The 24,156-nt window shown below is 43.1% G+C and overlaps 2 protein-coding genes across 7 annotated transcripts in view; one reads left to right on the top strand and one right to left on the bottom strand.

Moving 5' to 3' along the window:
• The window catches only part of LYRM1 (LYR motif containing 1), a 30,562-nt gene extending 20,081 nt beyond the window's left edge, over positions 1-10,481 (top strand). For 2 of the 3 annotated variants that reach the window (XM_007516556.3, XM_060172852.1), the window contains 2 exons: positions 7,270-7,362; positions 9,578-10,481. In XM_007516556.3, coding sequence (XP_007516618.1) covers positions 7,270-7,362; positions 9,578-9,694 — 210 coding nt within the window. In that variant the 3' untranslated portion in view covers positions 9,695-10,481. The remainder of the gene's footprint in view (positions 1-7,269; positions 7,363-9,577) is intronic. The other variant, XM_060172853.1, reaches the window with a different exon arrangement.
• A 4,879-nt stretch (positions 10,482-15,360) lies between these two features.
• The window catches only part of DNAH3 (dynein axonemal heavy chain 3), a 175,842-nt gene continuing 167,046 nt past the window's right edge, over positions 15,361-24,156 (bottom strand). For 3 of the 4 annotated variants that reach the window (XM_060172848.1, XM_060172849.1, XM_060172850.1), the window contains 6 exons: positions 22,789-22,943; positions 21,707-21,874; positions 19,631-19,773; positions 17,554-17,758; positions 15,830-15,967; positions 15,361-15,756 (listed from right to left, as the gene is read on the bottom strand). In XM_060172848.1, the coding sequence (XP_060028831.1) occupies positions 15,403-15,756; positions 15,830-15,967; positions 17,554-17,758; positions 19,631-19,773; positions 21,707-21,874; positions 22,789-22,943 (1,163 nt within the window). In that variant the 3' untranslated portion in view covers positions 15,361-15,402. The remainder of the gene's footprint in view (positions 15,757-15,829; positions 15,968-17,553; positions 17,759-19,630; positions 19,774-21,706; positions 21,875-22,788; positions 22,944-24,156) is intronic. The other variant, XR_009544967.1, reaches the window with a different exon arrangement.

The raw sequence follows: 24,156 nt of genomic DNA, 5'->3' as shown, positions 1-24,156 counted from the left end.
TCTCCACGAGAAAACTCCCCTTCCCCAGCTGGCCTATTTCTGTCACTGTTGCTGTCATCACTCAGCAATCCTTGACGCTCATTCTTTCACTCAAGGAGTATCGGAGTTGTCATGACATGCCCCAACGTTGCATTAGACATTGGGGGATATAAAAGAAGGACAACTGAGACAGGGCCTCTCAAAGATATTTCAGAGTTAGATGCGAAGAAGTGTGACATCACCATTGGGATAAGGACTGCAAAAGAAATCCTCTGAATCTTCAGTACCTTCCCCTCCTCCGAATCCCTCAAGCCTTCCTGCTTTTTAAAGCCAGCTGCTTGTGAAGCTCCTCAGGATGTCTGCTCTAAGCTTAGATTATGCAAGCCATGCTAGAGCTTATGTGCCCTACACCTTGTATTCCTTAAATAAAATCTTCTGAGGAACGGGGGAAAAAAAGTACTGCAACTGGCCTGCAAAATAGCTCACTTGGAGAGTAGTTTTCAGGTTTGAGCCTAGTTCCCATCACACTGAATTAAGTTCCAGTGTTGTGGTTTATTCCCCTCTCTTGATCTCTCTGATTCCCTATCTCTGTTTTTTGGGGAAAAAAGAAAAAAGCAGTGAGACCCAGTGACGTTTGTCTGTCTGCCTGTCTACCTATCTATCTACCTAGTTGCAACTACTGATTTTATCTTTAAAATGTCTTTATTTGCTGAGGGTGGCACAGTACATGAAGTGTCAGGCTCTTGGGCATAAGGTCCCAAGTTTGAGTCCCGGTATTGTATATACCAAAGTGATGCTTTCTCCCCATTTAATTAATAAATCAATCTTTTTAAAAATTTATTTATTTTCCCTTTTTGTTGCCCTTTTTTATCGTTGTTGCAGTTGTTGTTATTGATGTCGTCATTGTTAGATAGGACAGAGAGAGAAATGGAGAGAAGAGGGAAAGACAGAGAGGGGGAGAGAAAGACAGACACCTGCAGACCTGCCTCACTGCTTGTGAAGTGACTCCCCTACAGGTGGGCATCCGGGGGCTCAAACTGGGATCCTTACGCTGGTCCTTGGTTTTGCACCACGTGTGCTTAACCCACTACACTACCGCCCAACTCCCAATAAGTCAATCTTTTTTAAAATGTCTATATTGTATATATTTATAATGAACTGATTCGTACATTTAATGAGCTTAGTATGCATTTACAAATTGATAGAAGTATAAATACACAGAAGATTTCAGAATGTTTTGGTTGCTAGTCTCCAGGGCTTCGCTGCTCCAAGCTAACTGTCTTAAATAGAGGCCAAAGAGGAAGTCACAGCACCAGAGCTTCCTTCAATGCAGTGGGGGCTGGGCTTGAACCTGGGTCCCACACATCGCAAACAAATTCACTATCCAAATGAGCTATTTTATGATTCAAGCTCAGAATTATTTTTACTGAAAAAAAAAAAACTAGATTATCAAAAAACTTTAGAACACTAATCTATCTTTAGGTAGCTGGTCATATTCTCATTTTTTTCTTCATTTCTTCATTTTGGTGTAAACCCCCAACCAGATTCTCAGTACCTTGAGCACATAAACAAGGTCTTACAGTTTTCTATTATGTCCCATGGGACATGCCTTGTGATCAGCACTGAATTCATGAAGACTTGAAAATACTTTTCACTCAGCTGACCTTCTTTCAGAAGTCTTTCTCCATTTTCCACTCCCAGCCCCACACCAGTCAGCTAAAATTCTTCTATAGTAATTTGCTGTGGCCATCGCCCTTGTTAATCACTAGACCATTACGTTTTGTTTTGTTTTGTTTCCTGTAACTTCAGGAGTCTACGTTTATTGTTCCTCCCCAGATAGTAACCTTAATAAAGGCAGGAGCTGAGGCTTCATAGCATCTAGCCTATGATACTCCTAGCAGGGGAATGCCAATATGCCTTTGCCAGATTTGCTCACCAGATGACTGATCAACTATGCCCTGCAGTTGGCAGTTAGCCACTTCTTCCTTTGACTCTGCTTGAATTGGTCCAGTGTGGCAAGAAGCAGAGGGAGGCATCAGTGTTAGTATGATGTGACATGATTTTGTTGGGAGTAGGAGAAGGAGATCCGCTGGGAGTGGGAGTGTGTCAAAAGTTAAGATGTGCACTTGTTTCACTATATATTATAGAGAAGTAGAAAATCACACCACAATTTCAGCAGTGCTATTGATGAAGATTCTGTTTATATTTTTAAAGATTTATTTTACTTACTTCATATGAGAGAGAGAGAGAAAGGAATCATCATACCACTTAGGTACATGCAGCACTGGATACCGAACCAGGAACCTCAGGCATGCAAGTCCCCTGCTTTATGAGTCGAGCTGTTTTCCTGATCATCTGCCGAGTTGGACATCTGAAGCCCCGGGAACCTCAACTTCCTTCACAATGGAACCTTCCCCAGGAACCTCAACTTCCTTCACAACTTCCTTCACAATGCCTTTACCAGGGTCTTCTTTCTCCTCCATGCCTTAAACAGACATAAGGATTTCTTATAACCTTCTTCTTCTTCTTCTAGCGTTTGCCCTTCTTCCGTAGCCAGTCAACAGCGTCAGGTTGAGCCTGATGTAAAGTTTCAAGACCTCCTTTGATTCTGGAGAGGTGGCAGTCATTGACTATGTGGGTCATAGTCTGTCTGTAGCCGCAGGGGCAATTCGGGTCGTCTCTGGCTCCCCAGCGATGGAACATAGCGGCGCACCGGCCATGGCCTGTTCAATAGCGATTGAGGAGGGCCCAATCATAACGTGCTAGGTCAAAGCCGGGTTGACGCTTGCAGGGGTCTGTGATGAGGTGTTTGTTCTTTACCTCAGCTGACTGCCAACTCTGTTTCCAAGAGACTGGAACAGAGAAGTTCAGTGTTAGGCGTAGGGGACCAGATTGGGTGACGAGACATCAAGCGTTGGACAGGGTGGGCGAAGATATCCGCGTATATTGGCAGGTCCGGTCAAGCGTAGATGTGGGAAATGAACTTAGATGATGCCGCATCCCGACGAATATCTGGCGAGGCGATGTTGCTAAGGACTGGCAGCCCTGGGACCGGGGTGGAACGGATGGTTCCAGAAATTATCCTCATGGAGGAATATAATTTGGAATCGACCAAGTGGACATGGGGGCTGCGGAATCATACTGGGGCACAGTATTCTGCAGTGGAATAGCATAATGCCAGAGATGATGATCGTAGTGTGGAAGCGCTCGCACCCCATGAGGAGCTGGCCAGTCTTGCAATGATGTTATTCCTCGCGCCCATCTTTGCTGCAGTTTTTATGAGATGTTTGTGAAATGACAGAGTGCGATCGAGAGTAACGCCAAGATAGACTGGCTGGGCTTCATGCCGGATTCTCGTACCGCCAAGCTGCACATTAAGCTCACACGAGGCCAAGGCATGGTGTATAACCTTATTCACTGTAAGAACTTAGTCATGAATTGCTTTGAATCCTAATGGGGAAATGGGAACACAGAAAATCTATTACCGAATTGAGAGCCCAGAAGTAAGCCCCCACACCTATGGACATCTAATCTTTGACAAAAGTGCCCAGACTATTCCATGGGGAAAGCAGAGTCTCTTCATCAAATGGTGTTGGAAACAATGGGTTGAAACATGCAGAAGAATGAAACTGAATCACTGTATTTCACCAAATACAAAAGTAAATTCCAGGTGGATCAAGAACTTGGATGTTAGACCAGAAATTATCAGATACTTAGAGGAAAATATTGGTAGAACTCTTTTCCACATAAATTTTAAAGATACCTTCAATGAAACGAATCCAATTACAAAGAAGGCTGAGGCAAGTATAAACCTATGGGACTACATGAAATTAGAAAGCTTCTGCACAGCAAAAGAAACCACTACCCAAACCAAGAGATCCCTCACAGAATGGGAGAAGATCTTTATATGCCATACATAAGACAAGAGTTTAATAACCAAAATATATAAAGAGCTTGCCAAACTCAACCACAAGAAAACAAATAACCCCATCCAGAAATGGGGGATGACATGGACAGAATAGTCACCACAGAAGAGATCCAAAAGGCCGAGAAACACATGAAAGAATGCTCCAAGTCTCTGATTGTCATAGAAATGCAAATAAAGACAACAATGAGATACCACTTCACTGCTGTGAGAATGTCATACATCAGAAAAGGTAACAGCAGTAAATGCTGGAGAGGTTGTGGGGTCAAAGGAACCCTCCTGCACTGCTGGTGGGAATGTAAATTGGTCCAACCTCTGTGGAGAACAGTCTGGAGAACTCCGAGAAGGCTAGAAATTAACCTACCCTGTGATCCTGCAACTCCTCCTGAGGATATATCCTAAGAAACCCAACACACCCATCCAAAAATATCTGTGTACACATATGTTCTTAGCAACACAATTTATAATAGCCAAAACCTGGAAGCAACCCAGGTGTCTAACAACAGATAAGTGGCTGAGCAAGTTGTGGTATATATACACAATGGAATATTACTCAGCTATAAAAACTGGTGACTTCACCATTTTTAGCTGATCATGGATGGACCTTGAAAAATTCATGTTAAATGAAATAAGTCAGAAATAGAAGGACAAATATGGGATGATCCCACTCTCAGGCAGAAGTTGAAAAACAAGATCAGAAGAGAAACCACAAGTAGAACCTGAACTGGAATTGGCATATTGCACCAAAGTAAAAGACTCTGGGGTGGGTGGGTGGGGAGAATACAGGTCCAAGAAGGATGACAGAGGATCTAGATGGGGTTGTATTGTTATATGGGAAACTGAGAAATGTTATGCATGTACAAACAACTGTATTTACTGTTGAATGTAAAACATTAATTCCCCAATGAAGAAATTAAAAAAAAAAAGAAAATCTATTCCCAAGGTGAACATCAGAGCAGCAACTTCTGAGAAGCACAGAGGTCAGAAAGCTGAGACTTTGCTCCCAAGAGACCCAGCTGTGATTCTGTGCACTGCAGTTCCTGGAACTCTTCTGTGTTCCAGAAGGTACCAGAGGGCAGGGATGCCTTGGGATTTCCAAGCCACGTCAGCCCAGACTTCACGGTGGTGTTATATGGGACTGATGCAATCCCACCTCCGCTTTGAGGTCCACTTACAGAGCCTTGACAGAGGCACTTACTGGTTCATTTTTCCATCCTTGCAGTTAAAAGGGCTCTCTTCTACCACCTGGTTTTCTGTTTTATTAAAGTGGACTTCTTGCTCTTTTACTTACAACTGGACAATGATTGCTTTGGAAATTCAAAAACCATTTCTCCTTCTTACTAATAGCACAGCATTTTATAGTTCAAAATAAGTCAGTCATTCTCCAACATCTAATGTAGGGAGTTTCTAGACCACACTTGCTAAAAATGATTTACTTCAAGGTTTGATTAACATGGAGAAGGAATGCAGACACACTCTCGTTGGGGCTGAGGAGACAGCATAATGTTTATGCGAAAGAACTGCTCCAATATCCTAGGTTCAATCCCCAATACCACCATAAGCCTGAGCCAAGCAGTGCTCTGGTCTCTTTCAATCTCTCTTATAAATAAAATAAAATAAAATATTTTTTAAAAAGAAGCATTCTCATTCAGCATTGGTGAGAATATAATGTGAAAATTTCCCACAGGAATATAAATTGGTGCAACCTCTAGAGGGAAATGAGAATCTTAAGAGGAAAATCTGCAAGAATTAAAAATGCATGAACATGGACCTTTTGACCCAGCAATTTGCTCTAGGAAGTTATCTCTTAGATACATTTGCGTGTGAGCCAAGAACAATTCAGAAGGATCTATAACAGAATTGTTTATAATGGCAAAGAGTGGAAATAACCTAAATGTCCATCAGCTGGAGGTTGGTTAAATTATGAGTTCCTCTTTCTCCTTCTTTTCTGTTTGTTTGTTTGTTTTTTATTACCAGAGTGCTACTCAGCTCTTGCTTATGTTGGTGCTGGGTATTGAGCCAGGGGCCTCAGATCTCAGAGCCTCAGGCATGAAAGACTTTGCATAACCAGTGTTTTATAGAATATAGTCTTTTGTTGTTCATTGTTGGAATATTGTGTACTTGTTAAAAAGAATGAGTAGCTTTATATGTGTAATTATAGGAGAGGCATCAAGTTCTTAGTGAACAAAATCAGGGTTCAGAATAAAGAGAGTTGTCACTTGGGTAAAAAAAAAAACAAAAACTAAGTATTTGCATGCATACTTATGAATGTATGGAATATTCCTGGAAGGACAAACAAGAAACTGCTAATATTTGTTGTCCTTGAGAAAGGGACTGAGACACTAGGGTATGGGGAAGACTTTATTTTTATATGCTACCTTTCTTTTTGTAATGTTTGAATTATTTTTACTGAATGCTTGTGTTGTCTGTTTCAGTGACTTTATTTGTGTATTTATTATGTAAGCTCTGGCTTAAGAGATTTAATCCAGGGAGTCGGTCTGTAGCGCAGCGGGTTAAGCGCAGGTGGCGCAAAGCACAAGGACCGGCATAAGGATTCCGGTTCGAACCCCGGCTCCCCACCTGCAGGGGAGTCGCTTCACAGGCGGTGAAGCAGGTCTGCAGGTGTCTATCTTTCTCTCCTCCTCTCTGTCTTCCCCTCCTCTCTCCGTTTCTCTCTGTCCTATCCAACAACGACGACAACAACAATAATAACTACAACAATAAAACAACAAGGGCAACAAAAGGGAATAAATAAAATAAAAATATAAAAAAGAGATTTAATCCATAGTAAAATTTACATTTAGCTTTTATCTTTTTTAAAAATATATTTATTTATTTTAATTATCTTTATTTACTGGGTAGAGATAGCCAGAAATTGAGAGGAGTTGGGAGGCAGAGAGAGAGGGAGACAGAGAGACACCTGCAGCACTGCTTCACCACTTGTGAAAATTTCCTCCTGCAGGTGGGGACTTGGGGCTTGAACCTGGATCCTTGCACGTTGTTGCATGTGCGCTCAACCAGGTGCACCACCACCTGGTCCCCAAAATACTTATTTTTGATAGGACAGAGAAATTGAAAGGAGAAAGAGAGGGAGAAAGAGAGACACACCTGCAGCACTGTTTCACTGCTCATGAAACTTCCCCCCATAGGTGGGGAGAGAGTGCTTGAACCCAGGTTCTTGCACATGGCACCGTGTGCACTCAACAAGGTATGCCACCATTCAGCCCCTCCTCTAGCTTTTTTTCAAATAATCAATATTTCATTTGCTCATGAGTGAACTGGAAAAACTTAAGAAAGTGCACACCTGTACTTGGTAAAGCATTAGAAAGATGTTAACAACTTCACCTATTTTCTCCTTTTAATAGCTCACGGACACAGACCTGATTAAACAGTGTATCGATGAATGCACAGCCAGGATTGAAATTGGACTGCATTACCAGATTCCTTACCCAAGGCCAGTGAGTGACTCCTGCTAACATTGGGTGGGGACCTATCCCTGGCAACCCTGCTACTTCTGAGAATTGATACCAAGAGGGCTTGTGTGGGCTGAGAAGTCTAGAGGCATGTTGGAAATAAGCTATAGCTAAGGAGCTAGCACAGTGGCTGTGCATCACATGTCATGCCTGAGGCCCCAAAGTCCCGGATGTATGATACTCTGGTCTTTATCTTTCTCACTAAAATAAATAAATCTTTAAAAAAAAAAAAGAAAGTGAGGAAGGAAGGAAGGAAGGAAGGAAGGAAGGAAGGAAGGAAGGAAAGAAAAGTGATCTTGGGAGAACTACTACAGTTTCCAGTAGAGGGAATGGGGACATGGAAAAGTCTAGTGGTTGGAAAGGTGGGGAATTATACCCCTGTTGTCTTGTAGTTTTGTAAATCAATATTAGTTGCTAATAAAAAATAAAATAGATGTACTACTTAAAACAAGAAGCAAGCAAGCTATCTTTGCATGTCACTATTTTCCATGACATCAGTCTGTCAGTGAACTTTCCCACATAGAGAAAGGAAAATCCTATTTATATAGTTTTTCTCTTTTGACCGTCCCCCTTTTATTTTTTATTGTCACCACGGTTATTGCTGGGGCTCAGTGCCGGCACTACAAATGCACCAGTCCTAGCAGCTAGTTTTTCCTTTTTTTTTTATTCCTTTATTATTTTATTTGACAGGACAGAAATTGTGAGGGGAGGGTATGTAATGAGAGAGAAAGATAAACACCTGCAGCACTGCTTCATGGCTTGTGAAGTGTCTTCCCTACAGGTAAGGAGCAGGGCTCAAACCCGGATCTTGCTCATAGTAATATGGGCACTTAGCCGAGTGCCACCACTGGACTCCCATATTCAACTCTTGACCTACAAAAACAACACTTTCAGATGCATTAGCTCAGCCTAGTAGTTTGGTTATGCATCCTTTTCTTCTTTTTAACTCAAGCATGCATATTTTCTTTAAGTATATGGGAAGCTGGGCATGCTGTTTATCACCCACTTCATCTCTACTGGATAACTCTTCCTCCCTCTTTTAAAATGATAACGTTGTGTCCTATCGTAAGAATATGCCATAATTTAACCAGCTTCATTTTCTTTTTTTGCCAGAGTACTGTCCAAATCTAGGGATTGAATCTGGGACCTTTACTACCTCAGGAATTAGCCTTTTTTTTTTTAATGTTTTATTAATTCTTTTAGTGAAAGAAATAAAGAGAGGGTGGGAGGGAGGGAGAAAGAGAGAGAGAGAAACACACACACACACACACACACACACACACACACACACACACACACACACACAGAGCCCAGCTCAGCTCTGGCTTATGGTAGTGCTGGGGATTGAATCTGGGACCTCAGAGCCCCAGGCATGAAAGTCTTTTACAGAACCATTATGCTGCCTCCTCAGCCCCCAAATCCCTCTTAATATCATTTAAATTAGTTCCAGTTTTCCATTATACTCAGAATATCTTTATGTATACTTTTTAAAAAAATTATTTATTTATTATTGGATAGAGACAGAGAAATTGAGAGGGGAAGGAGACAAAGGGAGACAGAGGGACACCTGCAGCTCTACTTCACCACTTGTGAAGCTTTCCCCCTGCAGGTGGGGTCCAGGGGCTTGAACCCGAGGCCTTGCACATTGTAGTGTGTGCACTTAACCAGGTGCACCACCGCCTGGCCCCATTATGTACACTTTTTATTGATTTTTTTTTACTCACATCTTACTGTGTGGTCTGTGGCCATTTTTCTTTCATATGAAGCATGGCAAAACAGAAACTCTGGAATCAGATGGTTCAGTATGGCTCCACCACATAATAGATAACTCGAGAAAGTTATCTGACCTCTGAGTTTCCAGTTTCGGAAACATTTCAGAACTGTGGTTCAGAAGCTGGTACAACAGGTAGAGTGCTAGCCTTGAAAACAGGAGCTTGATTCCCAGCACCACCCATTCTAGAGTAGTGGTCGGATGCTCTGGTTCTCTTTCTCACCCTCTCTCTGCTCTCTTACTAATAAATATACATCTTTAATAATATTAGAATAATTTCTTATGGGATTACTGATAGGATGAACATATGTATGGGGCTTCTGAGGACTGAGTCAGTGTAGACTGAACTCTTAGCAGAGAGCAAGTCTTCAATGAATATAAGCTTCTACAGTGGTTATAGTTCTTAATCTTCTCATTTTTCTTATTCAGATTCATCTGCCTCCAATGGGTCTTGCACCGCTGCGAGGCCGGGGACTGAAAAGCCAGGAAAAACTGAGGAAACTTTCCAAACCAGTATATCTCAAGTCTCATGATGAAGTTTCCTAGCCCAGAAGAAAGTTTATTTCTGAGAACACTGAGCCAGTTAAATTCTGAATATAAACCAGATGACAAACCCTTCTCCTAAAGTCGGGGGGCAGGGGCGGGAATCCCAGTGTCTTCTTCAGACCACTAACATACTGGTCCTGACTCTATGGATGCACTCTGTCAGGGTCTTGCTCTGCATGGACAACACTAACCCTGAAGGTCATGGACCCTACACACTCCCTCACTGTAGAATCATCTGGAAACAAGATTAAGACCTGTGTGAGAAAGACCAGAGGATGACAGCCCGTTCCTTAGGAATGCCAATTGCCATACACGCTCACTGACATGGACCAACCAGTCAGTTGGTAGCGGTTCACACGATTACTGTAAAACTATAAATACCCTCATAATATTTTTAGACTTTTTTTTTTTCCAATTTGCGGATTTGCTTAAAAGTGGGGTTTGTATGTGTCTCTGTCATCATTTTACCCCTTCGATTTCCAGATAAACTCCTCTTAAAAAGTGCAACACTGGTCTGATCTCCTGGTTTTCATGGGAATTTGGTGAGACTCACACACAAGCACAGGCACAATAGTGCATAGTTAAATGCAAGCATTGACCTTACAGTCTGCGAGTACGGGTCTGAGGAGGACTATAGGAGCTGGAAAGCCCCCTTAAATCTCAGACTGCATTTGTCATGAGCATGTTACCTCAACAGAGTTTAAAAACAAAACAAAAAAAAATTACCAAGAGCAAACTGGTAATTATGTCTGAACAGAAGCAGGACAAATAAAGATTCAAACACAAATGATTTGCATCCTGACATGTGTGGAGCTTGGTTAGATTCCCATGGCAAGCCATCTGTACACCACCATCATCCCCTCTTACCTCCAAAGAGTATGGGCAGCACCAATTGAGGCGAATCCCTATTGATTTTCGCCTCTGCCTTCTTTTCCAAAGTCAGAAGACCTTCAGAAGCAGCCGTTGGTAGCTTCTTGCTAGCACCTGGACTTAGGATTCCCTTGTCATGGATATTCAAATAAACATTAGGTTACAATCTTGACATCTGCTCCCTTCCCCAGGAACATGCTTTTTTGTTCCCACTATAAATCTGGCAGGGTTTGGCAGTGACAAGACAGTGTCGTGCCACTGGAGAAAGAGTATGTGCATATTAAGTACAAACCAAACTTTAGGACTTTGGTGGAGAGAAATTCTTTTTTTTTTAAACAAATATTTTTTTTTAAATTATTTATTCCTTTTTGTTGCCCTTTTTATTGTTGTAGTTATCCTTGTTGTTATTGATGTCATCATTGTTGGATAGGACAGAGAGAAATGGAGAGAGGAGGGGAAGACAGAGAGGGGGAGAGAAAGATAGACACCTGCAGACCTGCTTCACCACCTGTGAAGCGACTCCCCTGCAGGTGGGGAGCTGGGGGCTTGAACCAGGATCCTTATGCCGGTCCTTGCGCTTTATGCCATGTGCACTTAACCCATTGCGCTACCGCCTGATTCCCATGTGGAGAGAAATTCCAATGTGCTGGCAGGCACTTTGGCTGCTCACAGAGCACATACCCCGGCCTGTCTTGAATGAGAGATGTGAATCTGTTGTTCCATCAGTCACTCTCCTTCCGTCTGGTCTCACAGTGACAGCATTTCCCTGCCTGGAGGTAGTTCTAATGATTTAAGTGTTTCTCATTTAGCATAGGGTCTGGAAACTGCTTCATCAGGTGGTCAGCCAATAAAAGTGATCTGTTTCTGCCTTGGAGGAACAAGTAGCAGTGCTGGGCCCAGTGGGACCTGGCTTGCCTGTCTTTATTGTGGTCCCTTTCTTAGTAATAAGAGGTGATTTTGACTATGGAATTTTTTCTCTTACCATATTGAGTTCAGAAACCGCCCTTCTCACTCAGTATTATTGTCCAAGGTGAAAGTGTAGCTACTTCTACTGTCAGCCTCTTAAGAAACCAAACCAAACAAGCAAACAAAAAACAACAACAAAAAGGTTACTTCAATCAGGAAAACATTTGGAAACAACAACAAAAAAGGCAATTTGGGAAGTCTGGTCTCATTGCAAGGTGTACACGTACATCCCTTGAATCCAAGCTACTACCCCCTTAACATGCTTACAGGAGCTCCTTCTGGATGAAGAGCACCTCTTTTCCAGTGGGGCAACGAAGCGCCACTACTCCCCACTACTGGAGATGCAAGAGGAATGAGCCCTGTAATTTACTGAATTTGTGTGCAAGGGAGCTCTCTTCTAGCCTCGTAACCCCACTGACACAGGATTTCTATAAACTTTCACACTACTGGTCATCAGAGTACCTTCTGCGTCAGGAAATTTTATTACCCAAATGCAGCTCTGTATGTATTTACCCTTCTTTGCAAAGATGCAGTATACTCTCACACAAAAACCTAATAACTTGTCAACTTACTGCTAAATCTTCCATGTAACCTTTTTTGTTGTTTTGTTTTGTTTATGATATCTCTTCCCCATCCCATTATCTAAGACTATTATATCTTCATCCTTGGTCTTTGAAAGCAGAATCTTATCTTCCCTACATCCCCTTTCAATAAACTTTTCTCCCAAAGGACAAAACATAATTATTCACCCAACAGCTACATTTTTAAAGAGCAAGGACTAGCTTGGTGAGAGGGTTTATCTCATGTTATCTGCCAACCTATTTATAAGCAATGCCTGCAGCTATGTCTCATAGCCCCTGAGCTCTGGCCATCTCTCTGCCCAAGACTCCAGTCTCTTAGCAGGATTTCTGAAGAGCATACTGCTCTTTGGGGTGTGTGCAGGGGAGTCATTAATGACTGCACTAGTTATCACACTGACTGAAGTAACACATGATTTCAATTTTAGGGTGATTTTCTTTTCAAAGTAGAGGTCCTTTTTTTTTTAATTACAAAAATTTAATCCAGTTTTCCAGAAACATTCTGTCCCCTGACCCCTTAGGAATGATAGTTTCTGCCTCCCTCAGCTTTTTTTGTTTTTTTAACAATTAAAATTCACTTGTTCTCTTAGCAACCCCTTTGCTGCCTTATAACTTGCAATGTGACTTACCTAACCAGTCCAAAAGTCAGGGGTTTGGGACCCTGACTATCTTTCCATCTTATGTAACTGACACTTTTATTTGAAATGATACAAGAGTTCTAGCTATTGACCTTTTCTCATTTTATTTCTCCCATCTTGAAGAAAAGAGAAAAACAGCTCTTAAAATTACCTATTTTGTTTTGAAAGAGACCCGTCCTCCTTACTATCTCTTTATTGCCCCCTGACAAAATTTGGAGCATTTCCCCCTTTACACTTACTTAATCACTAAGATTTCATTGATCTGCTGAATTCAGAGTCCAACATCAAAATATGATAGCTTCCCTGTTCCAGAAAGAAAGTCTCTGGCATGTGTTTTACTTGGTTTTTAGAAGTTTCCCATATTCAGTAAAATAAAATGAAAAAAAAAAAAAACCAAGTCAGGGCATTTCTTTAAATGAAGAGGCAGAGAATCCAGACCAGACACATTAAGATTCTCAGTCTTTTATCTCTGCTCAACTATAATTTGACCAATGTTTTGAAAGAAGTCACCGAGAGCCAACAAACTACATAGAGAGTTAGTTGAGAGATTCAGGGAGGCTAATTTGCCTAAGATCACCCTGTTTTATCTAGTAGAATCTGATTGTTATCTCCATCAGGATCCTCTTCCAGCTGGCCCTGGGGAGAAACAGTGATAAAATAGAAACTTCTTGGACATGTCTTTTGGAGCCACACATCTTAAGTTTCTACACAGTATCACAGTATCAAGTCCTTGGCAGGCAGTATATTATGGCAGTGAAAGATGTATGGATTCTAAGAGCAGGTGGGCTTTGGCTCCAAATATGGTTCTGCACTGTGTCAGAGGCAGGTGATCTTAGGCAAATTAACCTCCCTGAACCTCCAGAGGGAAAGACAATGATTGGCACTACATAAGAACAAGGCCTGAACACGCTCTGTACCACACAGTAGGTATGCAGCAAAGACCGATTCTTTCACACCTCCTTTCTTCCAAAAATTTCCCATGACTGCGTAGGCCAGTGGAGAAGCTTTTGGACTCCAGTTGCTAAGGGGCTGAGGAAATTGGATCACAGTAGAGAGTTCGCCTTGCATATGTGAGGCTTTGGATTCAATCCTTGGCATCGCATGTAAGCAACAAGAACACGGATGGTGGAGGGGTAGTTTGCTCTTTCTCTCAAAACAAAATCTTTAAGTGGATCAGGAATGTGACTCAGCAGTAAGAGTCTCCATGAAACCCTAGATTCAATCGTGGGAACTACACTGAATAAGGAAGTAAATTTAACTGTCTAACTTGCTTTATTAACTGATTCATAAGCCAGGCAGCATCCCATCTGGCAAGCAGAAAGAACTGTTGTAGAAACATAGGCTTTTATAGGCAGAAAGAAATCACAATAAAGAAAAAAAGTGGAATTCTTTCTGTCATGGTCATCTTCATTTAGGGAACAAAAGAGGTCTATCAACACAAATTACCTCTTTAGTACTGGCCAAGAATTCCAGCTTGCCTGGTTCAAGGGTTTGTTTCTAAGAGATGGTGAAATTACAATAAGATTGAAGTCTTGGTTTGCTGGCAAGGGATTTAGCATAAGCAACTCCATTCAAACTGAGCTGGCTCTTTTTTTTTTTTTTTTGGTGGGGGGGTTTAGGGGGATGGTGGTGAATCACCAGGGCTTTACTGTTCAAGCTGACTTTCTCAGACAGAAAGAAACCACAGCACTGCAGTGTCCCTCAGTGTGGTGGGGCTGGTCTTAAACCTGGGTCATGAACATGACAAAACAAGTGTACTGTCCAAGGGAGTTATCTTCCTGACCCCAGCCTTTTAAAACACAGTCTGGCCACTAGCTGGGCGTAGAACTTGGAACTAGCTACTCTTCTAAGTCTCTGTTCTACATCTTTTAACATAGAGATAATAATATTACATGTCACGTAAAATCATTGTGAGAAGAACATTTTAAATCAAGAACTTAAGAAAAATGATTCAGACTTCTTTCAGTCTCTAAAAATCTCTGATGTGAGTCCATGTGAAGAGATTAAGAAAGGAGCAAATAAAAAATCTGTGACTGTAAACAGGAAAAAAAAAAAAAGCTTGGAAAAATAAAAACCGGAAAGAGATCTTAGCCAAACAGTCAAAAGTCCAAGCTGAACGTTCCTACAGTCTGTGTTCAAATCAGGCTCCGTTACTTTAGGTATGGCTTACCTTCTCCGTATTTGCAGCCGTAAAATGACGATAATAAAATACAATTCTCCTACTTTATCGGGCTATTCTGAAAATATGGTTCATAGCATGGGATCTGCTCAGCTAACTTTTAAAGATTATTTATTCCCTTTTATTGCCCTTGTTGGTTTTTATTGTTGTAGTTATTATTGTTGTTGTCGTTGTTGGATAGGACCGAGAGAAATGGAGAGAGGAGGGGGAGACACAGAGAGGGAGAGAAAGATAGACACCTGCAGACCTGTTTCACCACTTGTGAAGCGACTCCCCTGCAGGTGGGGAGCTGGGGGCTCAAACTGGGATCCTTACGCTGGTCCTTGCACTTTGCACTACCTGCGCTTAACCCACTGCACTACTGCCCAACTCACTGTTTAGCTAACTTTTATCATTAGCATACCATCATGTCTCAAAGGAAAGCAGGGTCATAGATAAGAACACAGTGCCTTTTATTTTGTTTTGAGACAGATGCCCTTAGTCGTCTAGCTGACACAGTGAGGCCACCCCTCGGTTTATCCAGTGTTTCTGGGGCCTGTCTGTTGGGAGTTCAATGGAGAGAACATAGTTGGTGGAGTGGCCGGTGGTGGAGAGGATGCCTCGCCGGGCACTTGTTTTATAGACTGGACACATATAGATATCCTGATGCAGAAATGTGTCAGTTTCCCCAGGCTTTAGCCAAATGATGGGTAAAGAGTCATAGAGGATTTTGGGGAACGACTCTTGTATCTTCATTGTCTTCCTGTCCCAACGGGCACCTTCTAAGAAGAGTCCTTTTATATAGGCTCCATCATCAGGGTTGCTCTCCATAGCCATTTCTTGTGAAGTCACCTGAAAGAAAGGAAGCTCTGAGTTCTGATCTCTAGTTTGTCCCTTGATGTAACTTAGTCTCAAGCACCCCTACCTCAAATTCAAATCCAATGTGGTCAATGGGGATTGTGTATTTCCGGGAATAATTCTGAGAGACACCCGTCAAAAAGGATTGAGTGAAGTAGAATCCGGAGATCCAAAAGACCACAGGAGGTCCACTGTTGATCCAGTCCTAGAGAGTCACAGAAAATTCAAAGTCAACAACATACAAAAGGTAGTTCAAAGGTACAGAATGTGAATGAGTCTCCTAAAGAAATATTCTTCCTGGGAGTCGGGCGGTAGCGCAGCAGCAGGTTAAGCGTACGTGGTGCGAAGTGCAAGGACCGGACTAGTTTGAGTCCCCGGCTCCCCACCTGCAGGGGAGTCGCTTCACAGGCGGTGAAGCAGGTCTGCAGGTGTCTGTCTTTCTCTTCCCCTCTCTGTCTTCCCCTCCTCTCTCCATTTCTCTCTGTCCTATCTAACAGTGACGGCATCAATAACAATAACTACAACAACTAAAAAAAAAAAAGGAAAAAGGCAAAAATGGCCTCTGGTGGGGTCGGGCAGTAGGTAGTGCAGCAGGCTAAGCGCACATGGTGTGAAACGCAAGGACTGGCTTAAAGATCCCAGTTTGAGCCTCCGGTTTCCCACCTGCAGGGGGTCGCTTCACAAGCAGTGAAACAGATCTGTAGGAGGTCTCCCCTTCTCTGTCTTCCCCTCCTCTCTCAACTTCTGTCTTATCCAACAACAATGACAGCAATAACAACAATAATAACAATAACAACGGCAACAAAAGGGAAAAAATAGCCTCCAGGAGCAGTGGATTCATAGTGTAGGCACCGAGCCCCAGCAATAACCCTGGAGGAAAAAAAAAATGGCCTCTGGGAGCAGCGGATTCGTAGTGCTGGCACTAAGTCCTAGTAATAACCCTGGTGGTAATTAAAAGATTATGTATTAATGGAAAGGGAGAAAGAGAGAGAACACCAGAGCATCACTCTGGCACAATGTCATGCTGGGGATCAAACTCAGGACCACCTGCTTGTGAATCCAGCACTTGATCCACTAGGCCATCTCCTGGGCCATCATTGTTCCACTTTTGAAATAAAGGTCCAAGAAAGTACAAGTGCAAGCTGGGATTGGGGTTGCAATGGAGAACAGTGGAGACTGGAGCAAAGGGACTGTGACTCAACTACACTGAGCGACAGTCACACATCCCTGTCATTAGTAGTCGCCAGCCAGCACTTACTGCAAGCACACTGTTTCAGGTCCTCTTCTTTTAACGGGACCAAAATCTGGATTTTATATGTAATAATCCACTATTTTCCCTGATAGTTAGAAAAAAAATTTTTAATTACCAGGCAGCTAAAACAAATGCATATGATATGGCGCGCGAATTACCTGCTGGTTCGTGACATTTATTCTAGTCGCTACTCCAGCCTCCACAGCCCAGCCTGTAATTTTTCTTTTTAAGATTTTATTTGTTTATTAGTGAGAAAGATAAGAGAGAAAGAACCAGACATCACTCTGGTACACGTGCTACTGGGGATCAAACTCAAGACCTCACGCTTGAGAGTCCAGTGCTTTATCCGCTGCACCACCTCCCGGACCACACACAGTCTATAATCTTTTCAAAGAATTTGAAGTGTCTCCCTCTTACCTTCAGTTCTGAAACAGATTCACAGATGCTTGTTCCAGAGTGCTACCTGCCCTACTCCCTCTGTCTCTCAGCTGTCATTTCAGAATGTTCTCTTCACCTAAATGAACAGCTGCCCCAGGTACCTGGAAGAAGGCCAGGCGGGCCAGGAGGTCAGTCACGTAGCCTCCCAGGGGCTTCAGAGATGGGTAGGACTTGGTCATCCACAAGTCGGGCACTTTGCCTAGGAGCATGCTACTAAAGACTTCTTCCAGCTGTGAGGACATCAGGACCTGCCCTTTGATGGCTCTGCCAAGATCAATGAGGCTTACGCGAACCACTTTGGTCAGTCTGCAAGAACAAACAGGCTCAGCTCAGGCTCACTCAGGTACACCTGACTCCGGGCCTCCTTTTACCCTCTCCAAAGGTCTGTTAATGAAGATTCCTGATAGGAAATTGTTATAAAGATGAGGAAAAAAAACTAAACCGCTCATTTTCTCACTAACTAAAGATAATTGTGACTGGTATATTTCCAAATGTAGACACAGATTATTTATTTGTTTGTTTGTTTTACCAGAGCACTGCTCAGATCTGGCTTCTGGTTGCAGCAGGGCCTGAATCTGGGACCTCAGAGTGTTAGACATTTAAGAGATGCAGCATTTTCTTTCTTTCTTTCTCTCTCTCTTTCTTTCTTTCTTTCTTTCTTTCTTTCTTTCTTTCTCTCTCTCTTTCTTTCTTTCTTTCTTTCTTTTTTTAATAGAACAAAGAAATTGAGAAGGGGAGAGAGGGAGAGACAGAGAGAGACACCTGCAGCACTGCTTCACTACTCACGAAACTTCCCCTGCAGGTTCTTTGTGGAAGCTGGGATGCCTTAGGGTTTAGGTGTCTTCACTGCTGCCACAAGGGTATAGGGTTCAGTCGCCTGCTTCCCCCAAATGGCCCTCTGGGCTGCCAAGTAATTCTCAAGCCACATTCTTCCAGCCTCCTAGTCCTTCTGAATCAGGAATAGTCCCAATGGATGTGAGGGTGATCTGGCTGAAATATCTGTCACCCCATTGATCGCTGGGGTTGATTCAGCTGATCCAGCTGGCTAGACAGGTGTCCCCTTCCTCCCTCACTGCTCCATGTGCGTCCCTCCTGAAGCTGCGTGCTCGGTCGAAGAAGAAGGGCTTCCCCAAACAGAGACGGACCGGTCTTCGGTCGAGGGTATAGGAGTAGCTGCGCTCCCCTGCTAGAACTTCCAAACAAGCTCTCAAGGTCCAGGAATAGCCCCCAAACTGAGCAACAGCCAATGAGGCAAAATGGAGACAGTAGCACATGGAGTTTCTGCAGTAGCAAGAAGCTTGTTTGGACTTGGAGGCAAAAGTGGTGAATTTCCTTACTGGACCTAGATGATCCTGGAAAACCTTTCTGCTATTTAGAAGTGAAATCAAGGTGATTCCACAGGGCTTTATGCTGTAGTAACTGGAGGAGTGAGAAAGGTCTAGAAGTGGTCTGGGCGGTGGCACAGTGGATAAAGCATTGGACTCTCAAGCATGAGGTCCTGAGTTCAATCCCCAGCAACACATGTACCAGAGTGATGTCAGGTTCTTTCTCTCCTCCTATCTTTCTCATTATCAAATTAAAAAATAAATGTAAAGAAATATCTAGAATATAGGGCTAGAGAGACTTTGTCAGTGTTCCCAAGCTCCAAGGTAGAGGTAACAGTAATAACATCTTCCCACCCTTTCTTTGTCCTGACTTCACATGTTGACTCTGCATGGGCTTCAAGATTAGACAACCTGGGTTTCAATTCAGTTCTGCCAGTAAGTGATGGTACAAGCTGCTTAACCCACCTGGGTCTCTCTCTTTTTTTTTTTTTAAGCCAGCAGAATGATAGTAAAGGGACTCTTTAGTTCAAAAGACTATTGACTTGTATGCAAGCTCATGCAGATATTTTTTTTGGAGTGCTATCTGGCACTAAGGAAGGGCTCAATACAAGTGGTTCTAATGATTACTTTTATTGTTACTGACATTGTTTTTTAACCTAACAGTATAGATGTCACAGGGATGAACAAAGGGAATGTAAATGCTTTCACCCTGGACCAGCAGATGCTGAGATGGTCCTCTGATAACCTTCCCAGGTGGTGGGGAAGATTACCTCTTCTGTACAGCAATTCCTTACCAAGTAGCCATCTAAGCTGCTTCCCACCGGATCCTCCCCTCACACTGCTTCTGACCCACCTGTTGAATCTGATGACTTCCTGCCTCAAGACGGTGTTCATGGATTCCTCATACACCACAGGGTATAAGTTCATAACCATCTCCAGGTTGAAGTCTTTGGGTAGCTTGGAGAGTATGTCCTGGGCCAGCTCCTGAACTGCTTCCTGAGTGTGCAGGCAGCAGAGAGGTGAATGAGAAAAGAGGCTGTGACTTTGGCTGGATAAGCTTGAAGTATGGAATATTTGTATTTTTTTATGAAAGCATTTTTTTCCCGTTAGGTTTTTGTTTTATTCCAGAGAGCAGCACACCTACCTACCATTTTATGTGGTGCAAGGCATGCACTCTACCACTGAGCCACCTCCCTGCCTTACACTGCCCCTCTCCCCACTTCCCCATCATCGCTCATTGGCCTAGAAAGTCAAAATGCTGACTAACAAGCACTCTGGTCTCACACCTGAAGCAAGGGTTGAAGAACCCCTGCCTAGTCAGGTAGCCTTAGGGCAACTGTGAGCCTTGTAGAATTCCTTCATCACCTCATTTCCGTGACTCTCACAGCGGAACCCATAGGGCTAGCTCCTTAGGGATGGGTCCTTGCTCAGTATCCCTGTGACAGACAGCTGGGAAGGTAGTAGGGCATTTCTCAACAATGAGCAAGAATTGTATGTGTTGTCTTCCCCACGCTCCACCTTAGTCAAGTAGGGAGGGGATAGGTTCTAAGGAAGGGGAGAGTAGGTCCAACTATGGGAGAGGCAGTTTCTATCCTGTAGCTCTGGAAAGTGGGAACATACATTTCTTGCCCTCTTCCCACTGTGAGGGGAGTTTCCACTGTACAGTTGAGACACACCAACGAGGCTGTGTTATCATCAAACTACTACCACTTTGGGCATGGAACCAAATTGAAAAACCAACTGAGAAGATTACAGTTGAGACATAGGGAAGTTTTAAAAGAGGAGATGGGGAGGGAAAATCACTAGGGATGGAGGAGCCAGGAGACTTTGGCTCTGCTTCTGAGTTTATGAAGGTTCTGAACTGGGTTACTTCCTCACAGGCTTCATGTGACTCTCATCTGGGTTGAGGAGGGTGAATTGGGTCAGAGTTTTAAGTAGACTGAGGCCAAAAAAAAAAAAAAAAAAACCCTGATCACTTGGATAGTGTGCCTGTTGTGTCACACGCATATTATGGGGCACTCTGGAGCTGTGGTCTCTCTCTTTCTGTGAAGCCCAGTGATGGGGGTAAAAAGTGTAAAATGACTATAAGAGACACGTAAAATAATCCACGTGTTTCCAGGACACGAGCAAATTACGTTGAACCATATGGTGAGAGAGACACTTACTTCTCCATTTTGGGCCAGTCTTTCTCTTATCCCTTTTCTCAAGGAGAAAGTCTCAGGTCAGCACTAATTAAATGCTCTGTAACACTTGTAGCTTTTCCTCTTCTTCACAAGAAGCCACCAAAAAGCCTGAGTAATGTCATCTGGGAAGAACCTAATAACTTATCAACTCTCATTTTCCCCTTGAGGTTGCCATGACTTTGTAGAAATGATATTGGTTTCTATTTACAGATACTGCTATGCAGGTTTCTTTCTTCTTTTTTTTCCAAGTGAATCATTTTAAGTAACTAAAAATAGTATGGAGGGCTGGATACAACTCACCCAGTAGAGTATGTCTTACCAGGCACAAGGCCTGAAGTGCAAGCCCTGATTCCAAAGCACCATGGACAAGATGGGGAAGCTCCATGGATGGTGGATCAATGTTGTCTCTCATCTGTCTGTCTGTCTGTCTCTCTCTCCTCCCTCTCAAATACAGAATGAAGAATTTGGTCCAGAAGGCTGGTCAATGGTGGTCTCACATATGTGTGAAGCCTCAGAAGTATAAAACAAAAATTTTTACATAAATTACATAAATGGAGTATAGATATGTGGTATGTATAGAAAAGCAGGATGAAGGTTCGACAGGGTGACATTTTGGAAACATGGGTGTGCTTACAGCTTAGTATTTAAGGACTCAGCACTGGCTGGAGCAGAAAGTCCAGTGAGGCCTCCTGAGGTACCTGCCAGCTGGAAAACTGACTTATTTCTCTCTCCCTAAACCCTGTTACCTGAGGGGATTTTCCACTCCCTCCTGACTGCCTTGGGAGCGTCTGCAGCACCCCCTGAAACAGCTGGTTGGTTTCCTGGTTGTCTTTGGTGATGTCAGCATTTTCGTGGAGGCCAAACACTTCTGGGTGGGCTGTGATGGGGAGGTTCCTGAGATAATCGATGTAGGACTGGAAAGAAAATCTTCAGTTGACATACAGGGATCCCTGGGGTCCATACAGATCTCTCATGGCTTGGTTAGACCAAACCTAAGTAGGACTCACACTATATCTGTCACACGCGCACACACATGTATCCTAAGCTCTTTCCTCCTCCCCATACACTTTTTTAGGGGACGAGAGTATGAAGGCAAATGGGCAGAGTATCTCCTTTACTCCCTTCCCACTGGCTTCTTCTTTGCTCTCCTCAGACTGTCTTGGCTTTGGAAACAGACAACCAAGTTTGGATTCTAGCTTCCACGCAAACAGTATGACCTTGAGCTTAAGTCACCTGAAACCCCAGTGCCTTTATGTATAAATGGGAAGATAAATGAAGTTCTAGGGGAACAAGACCCTGGCTACTGACAGCGCTTAAGCAAAGCAAGCCCTTCTCATCCTTCTTTGTCTTATTCTGGTTCTCCAATATGGTTTTTCTGCTCCCTCTTACTTGCTCCTTTCTGAGTCTTTGCTTTCGATGGTAATTTTCTGACTGTTCACTGCCAAGGTTTCATCTTAATTATCCTTGACGTCACCTCCCCAAGATGAACCCAGTATTTCAAAAGGTCTTGCCTACCAAGTACCCAGTGTTTATTACACAGTATAATGTCTCTCCTGTGGTTTTTTTTTTTTTTTTTTTTTTTGGATAGGGCAGAGAGAAACTGGATCCTTGCATGGGCCCTTGTGCTTTGTACTATGTGCACTTAACCAGGTGCACCACTGCCTGCCCCCCAGACTTTTTTTTTTGAATACTGTAAATAGCTTATGACTATTAAACCAGGATGCTCTGGGCATCTCTTGGGCCCTTCTCAGCTGCACAGAGCCTGTAACTCCACAGACACTGCCAAGCCACTCTGGGCGACAGATGAGCCACCCTCCCCACCTCTCACCTGGTAGGAGCCATGAGGAGGAACGTAGTAAATGTCCCCAGGAGCAAGGTAGTAATGGTCCTGCTCAATTTCCTTACAGTAGAATGTGGACAGGAGGGACAGCAGGAGACGCCTGTCTTTGTCATCAGTAACTCTGCCTCCATAATTGCATTCCCCTGGAGACAACCAGGAAGACAGCTGAGTCCAGGGAAGGTCAGAGTGAACTTGATTATTAACTTAAAATAAGGTTCTTGGGGTGGAGGAGATAGCTTAAGGGTTATGCACAAAGCCTTGCCTGCTTGAGGCACTAAAGGTCCCAAGTTCAATCCCCAGCACCATCATAAACCAGAACTGAACAGTGCTCTGGTAAAACAAAAATGAAAACTACAGAACAACAGAGTTCTCACAGCTAAGGAGGTGAGACATAGAGCTGATGAAAACCACAGCCAGTCTGGGATGAGACCTGGCCTTTTTGACATTATGGTTACCATAGTCTAAATTAGAGATTAACTGAAATACAAGCAATGCAATCATCAGTAAGTTTCACCAAAGGTAATGATTAACGCTTAGGTATCATCCAAACTCTGTGTGTGTCTGTGTGCACATATATGTGAAACATTTTACAGAAGTGTGGTTCCAGACCAGAACTAAAGTGTGAGACAGGCCTGGGTTCCAATTCCAGCTCTGCCATTTTCCCAGCCAAATTCTGGGTTCTGATATTTGCCATCTAATAGCAACTTCTTATGTGACAAGAAGAGGAGATAATACCTAGATAAAAAAAAGGGGTAATAATGCTTATTAATCATCACTGGTGCTAATAAAGCATTTAGTACAACACTTAGGCCAACTATAGACAACTTTGGATTAATTGCAACAATTACAAACAAATATATTTTAGAGAACTTGGATGTCTGAGCATCACTCTGAAACAGGTTTCACTCACGTCTCTACAAAAAAGGGTTAGATGATTTCTTTGGAAGAGACATTAAAATAATCTCATCAGGGAGTCGGGCTGTAGCACAGCGGGTTAAGCGCAGGTGGCGCAAAGCACTAGGACTGGCATAAGGATCCCAGTTCGAACCCCGGCTCCCCACCTGCAGGGGAGTCACTTCACAGGCGGTGAAGCAGGTCTGCAGGTGTCTATCTTTCTCTCCTCTCTGTCTTCCCCTCCTCTCTCCATTTCTCTCTGTCCTATCCAACAACGACAACAACAATAATAACTACAACAATAAAACAACAAGGGCAACAAAAGGGAATAAATAAATAAAATAATCATAAAAAAATCATCTCATCAACCTCACGACACACTTTATAGCTGGCTCAGGCTCCACAGTAGTACACTATGCAGGTGCTCCCGGGTAAGTCGTAGCTGCGTACTTACCCCCTGGG

The sequence above is a fragment of the Erinaceus europaeus genome, chromosome 15 (assembly GCF_950295315.1).
Source record: "Erinaceus europaeus chromosome 15, mEriEur2.1, whole genome shotgun sequence".
NCBI classification, from domain to species: domain Eukaryota; kingdom Metazoa; phylum Chordata; class Mammalia; order Eulipotyphla; family Erinaceidae; genus Erinaceus; species Erinaceus europaeus.
This window is presented reverse-complemented; position numbering and strand designations above follow the sequence as displayed.